We start from the raw sequence: 4847 nt of genomic DNA, 5'->3' as shown, positions 1-4847 counted from the left end.
TGGGGGAGAGAAGATCATTACTTATCATCATGTGTGAGTCTGCTGGTTCTATTTTTCAGTCAACATATTCCCAGTAATACTTTGGTTCCTTTTCTGAAACCAGTTCCCTTTTGTGTAGTGTATTAGTCTGGTTAATAATGATGCATATTGGTGCAAAATATTCATCTGAACAATGAAACGGTTCCAAAAGAATTGATAACACTCAAAATGCAAAACATAAAGAATTTAATGAATTTCCTCAAATGTAATTTTCGCTCTTATTTTTACACAAATGGCTTCGATGATTTCCTGCAGTTTTGTGATTATGGCAGAAATATTTTGATCAAGCCTCATTATTCAAAGTTTTATTTGAATACGTCTATGTGAAAGTGCATAAATTAATTACTTTTTTCTTTCACTGAAAATGATCTTACTTTGAAATGCAAATGAGACTAATGACTAATTGTAAAACAACTTTTTTCCATCAGCATGTGGACCAAGACTGGAATGAATATCTAATGGCTCAATGCCACTCTTAAAGTAAATTTATGTTTGTGCTCAAAAGAAAAGACATTTTAAAGTGCAGATAATGTATTAAAAACAAGCCACAAGTCATTATCAAGAGTTCGTGTAGCAGGACAAAAGGAAAAAAAAAAAGAAAACGGTGAGATATCAGTCTTGCTGATGTAGCAAAGTCAGTGGCCTCCCCTTGTTTGTGACCTCTGTCAGATGACAGTGAAGGTCTCCAGTAAGCAACAGTGTTGGTGAGTAGCACTCACAGAACTGTCTCTTCTAATAGCAGCCGCTTCACACCTTCTTGAATGAAATAGGTGCCTCCCATACCAATTCTGGCCCATTCCCCCTAATTGGTTTCTATGCTCTGTTGAATCTGTCTTCACTGTTGCTCTGTTCAACAGCCAAAAGTTCAGTACCTTTCCTGTCACTTTAGCAGTACTGAAAGCCAGTGTTACTTACTTCCAACAGGTAAAATGAAGTAAAATCAGTTTTCCAATAAGCTATGATTCAAATTATTCTATGTATTACAAGCAGCATCGCCATGGAGGGCAGCAGCAACAGCAAAGCTGTCGAATTGGGTTCCTCTTCTTATACCTGGCAGCTGCCTTAAACTTCTCATTAGATGCAACCACGTAATCCTGCGTCATCTCTACATTGGTCTGAATGTGTTCAATAAAGACCCCCTGTTCCTCCACCAGCATGAAAATGTCCATGAAGAGGTCCCGAAGCTCCTTCATATTGTTCTCCAGGCTCAACAACTCCTGTTGGTGGAGAAGGATAGTGGGATTAATACTGCAGGTAAGAGAGACATTAGTCAGATGATGGGAGAAAGGACCAGAAGATTTAAGACGCAATGAAGGAGCAGGCTGAGGAAGAACATGACCTGAGCATGGGAAAATGCTCAACATTCTCATGACTTTTATATACTTAGTGATTAATGTCCTGTTTCACTAACACATCTCTCTGTATTCAACACTGGCTGTAAAGGTGTTTGTTAGGACAGAGAGCACTACTTCTTTCTATTCTCAAGGAGTCAATTTTATTCACCTGGTGTCCCAGGTCTACACGAATCTCTGATAAATGTCTAGAATAACAACCAGTACAAACCTTTTCTGCTCCTTTACCCATTTTGTGTCAGTTGATGTAGTGTATTTGTAAAACATGCTAAAATGGCACTTTTTTTATTACCTCCCTTAAAGAGGATATGTGTTTGTTTAGGTTTGACTGTTTGTTAGCAGGGCTAATAAAAAAGCGAATGAATTTGCATGAAAATTTTACCAGAGGTTGGGTTTGGGCCAGATTCAGTGTTATTAGCTTTCACAGTTGATCCAGATCTAGATCCAAGAGCCTTTTAAAGGATTGTTTAGCATTGCTGAATATTGATATATTATCTCATATGCATTCTCAAACCGCTCTTGTTAATTTTTGTTATTAAAGATTCTCACATTCACAGCATGAACAGACTGGATATCTAACTATAGCAAGGAGCAAATTTCTATCAAATAAAGAACACTGAATTAGTTTATTTACCATGAATGGCTGGTTGTTTTAGGTGCCTTCAAGAATCTATTGTTACCTTTGTGTTGGTCCAGTGAGTTACTTGTGCTTCCCTTACCTTGTGTCGTTGTTCGATCTCAGATAATTGTGTCCGCGTGATTCTGACATCATTCAGCAGGTTCTCGTTGAACACCTCCCAATTTCCGGTGGCCACCATCTCATCCACCTCCTCCTCTGTTACAGGTTTTCCTGATACCTCCAGCTGCCGGATAATGAAGTGCTTACAGCGCTCTTGCTTGGTCAGCAGGCCTTCATTATACTCTCGCATTACCTGAAAATAATTACAGCCAAAAGAAATAAGAGGAAGACAGTGCATGAAGAATGAGAGGCGTTTTAGTCCCATGTTTTTTATCATCAGTAGAAAACATAAACATGGTCTTTGGTGCAGTGACAGTTTTCACAGTGTTCACAGTGCATTTACTGCATTTCTTTTCACGTTATCAAATACAGATAAATGTATATATTTATTTATGTATGTATGTATTCATATATATATATATATATATGTATGTGTGTGTGTGTGTTTGTGTGTGTGAAACTTTAACTCTTTTCAAACTAATCTACCAAAGAAAGAAAAAAAGAAAGAAAGAGTTAAATATCAAAAAGAAAAAAAAATAGTAAGAATATACTCCAGACCTGCTGGAAGCGGCGGAGTAGTGCTGCATGTTGGGAGCTTTGTATTCTCGTTAAAGCAGCAGTAGGTCCCTGCTGCTCCATAGTTTTCTGGACCTGTTTCGAAAGGTTGTCTAAACGACGGTGGAGGCTTTCGGCCCTGAGCTTTATGTCTCGTGTTATGCTGCTCTCTTTTTTCATCACACTAAAACGACGCATGGTTGCCACCATGGTCTTTTGCTGTTGAGTGAACTTAAGGACCTGTTTGTAGGTAAGATTTGGAAACACACGTTAATAACATAGTAAGTAATATCCTGCAAATATCGTGTAATAAATAAATAAACAAATGCTAAATGCAAGTCTAGTTTAGTCATTTTTACCTCTGTTTCCAGCACTGCAATGTCATCTTGTATATGCTCAACCTCTGACAGAAAGTCCTGAATGACTGGCTCCTCTTCAAACACCACAGCTTGTGGCTTTATGACCCCAAACGCCACAGAGTCGTCATCATCATCCTCCACTGAGAAAGGATTGGTATTCTCAGTTGCAACCACAGATAACTCTTGAGCCTTCTGCTGCAACTCCACCAATCTGTCTCTCATTATGAAAAAGCACTCCTCTCACAGTTATAAGTTATTACAGTATGTAAAGATCTTGCCAGTGCTGATGAGAAAATCCTGAACAGAATAAATAAAAGAAAAATTATTCATTTTGACACACTGTAGTAAATAATAACAAAATATACAGTACAAAAGTATGAAATACTGACAGTAAAGCTAGAATGTGTCAATCAGTTTAAAAAAAGTGTCTATGACTATGCCCTTTTTTTCACCAAAAGCACGAAATAACATTTTGTAGTTCTAATATGGATATTTTTTAGAGTTCATGTCTGGATTGTTTCTAAATTTTAAGAATGACACTAAATCAAGAGGTTTGAGTATCAATTATTCTAAAGGGAAACAGCTGAGACAATAGGGTCACGGGCAATGAGCTCTTTTTACTTCTGTCAATACTAGATGATTTTAAAATATGAAATACAATAATATTTTTAATTTTTAATTTTTAAAAAATATTTTCTTTCTTAGTTGTACTATAAAAAAATCCATAACTGGTGCTCTGAACATTCAATGAGTATCCGCAGTGAAGAGCTAGACAGCACTAGGCCCTTATATGATCCAAGCCTACTGTCTGAAGACACTAAGACCACTTCATGAATACGTAGCAGCACAAATAAGGTTGCTGTAAGATGGCTGCGCTATCCCAGCTTTTGTTCTGTGTAAGCCTCAACTTAGCTCATCACTAAAAGTGAATATGGACATAGATTCAGGGGTGGATTGACCCTCACTCACCTCCCATATGATGACATCAAGCTGTATGCCGGGAGTGAACTAGCCGATTAGCTTGCAGGATCTACTGCAAGGGCATTGGGGCGTCATTCAGATTGGAAAAGTGTGAGGCTTCTCAAAATGCATGGAGTTCTGCACCCAATGTCCAATGGCCTGAAGTTCTAAGTGCAATGGGAAGAGAGAAGGTAAGAATTAGTGAGGTTCAGAGCCACAATTCAAGAGGAAACACAAAGCATCCACAGTTAATTCAGGAAGATAGTCCACAAGATGAGCTACTCAGAGGATGGCTATGGCAACGAGGAACAGGAGGAGGAACTATCATGAACAACCAAGCCCCTGCATACATCAACAGAGAAAGTGTCTGACATCAAGAAATCCTACTAGTGGCTAGAAAAGGCCAGCCTAAAGGACAACCAAGACACTCTAATCATGGCAGCACAAGAACAAGCCCTAAGCACCAGATCTATAGAGGCAGGAGTCTGCCACAGCTGACAGAACCCGAGTTGAAGACTATGCAACAGGATGTAAGATGCAAGTTGGGACAGTGTACACTGACAAGGACAATCAAGTGGTTGAGACAGTGTTTAGCATCATCTGTGCTACATATAGACTAGAAGTCCCCAACTCCCAATGGGAGACAGCACCAAAGGTGGTTGAGAACAACAGGGCTAAGATCCTGTGGGACTTGAAGTTCCAGACAAACAGCTGCTGACCAACCAACTAGACGTAGTGGTGGTTTAATCGATGCAGCAATCCCAGCGGATAACATCAGAAAGAAGATGAAGAACAAGAAAACAGAGAAGTACCAGGGACTTGAGGAACAACTGGAGATATATA

General features: G+C 38.9%; 1 protein-coding gene across 2 annotated transcripts in view; it reads right to left on the bottom strand.

Annotated features, from left to right (window-relative positions):
- Positions 1-441: 441 nt before the first annotated feature.
- Positions 442-4847, bottom strand: part of stx19 (syntaxin 19) — a 6004-nt gene continuing 1598 nt past the window's right edge. Inside the window, exons 2-6 of one of the 2 annotated variants that reach the window (XM_005747852.1) lie at positions 4014-4171; positions 3045-3341; positions 2689-2925; positions 2111-2323; positions 442-1256 (exon numbers count right to left, since the gene is read on the bottom strand). In XM_005747852.1, coding sequence (XP_005747909.1) covers positions 1020-1256; positions 2111-2323; positions 2689-2925; positions 3045-3266 — 909 coding nt within the window. In that variant the 5' untranslated portion in view covers positions 3267-3341; positions 4014-4171 and the 3' untranslated portion in view covers positions 442-1019. Of the gene's footprint in view, positions 1257-2110; positions 2324-2688; positions 2926-3044; positions 3342-4013; positions 4173-4847 lie in introns of those variants that run through there. The other variant, XM_013914574.1, reaches the window with a different exon arrangement.

This window comes from Pundamilia nyererei, unplaced genomic scaffold (genome assembly GCF_000239375.1).
Source record: "Pundamilia nyererei isolate P.nyererei 1_Seehausen unplaced genomic scaffold, PunNye1.0 scaffold00206, whole genome shotgun sequence".
NCBI classification, from domain to species: domain Eukaryota; kingdom Metazoa; phylum Chordata; class Actinopteri; order Cichliformes; family Cichlidae; genus Pundamilia; species Pundamilia nyererei.
The sequence above is the reverse complement of the archived record's forward strand: the minus strand, read 5'-3'. Positions and strand labels throughout refer to the sequence as shown.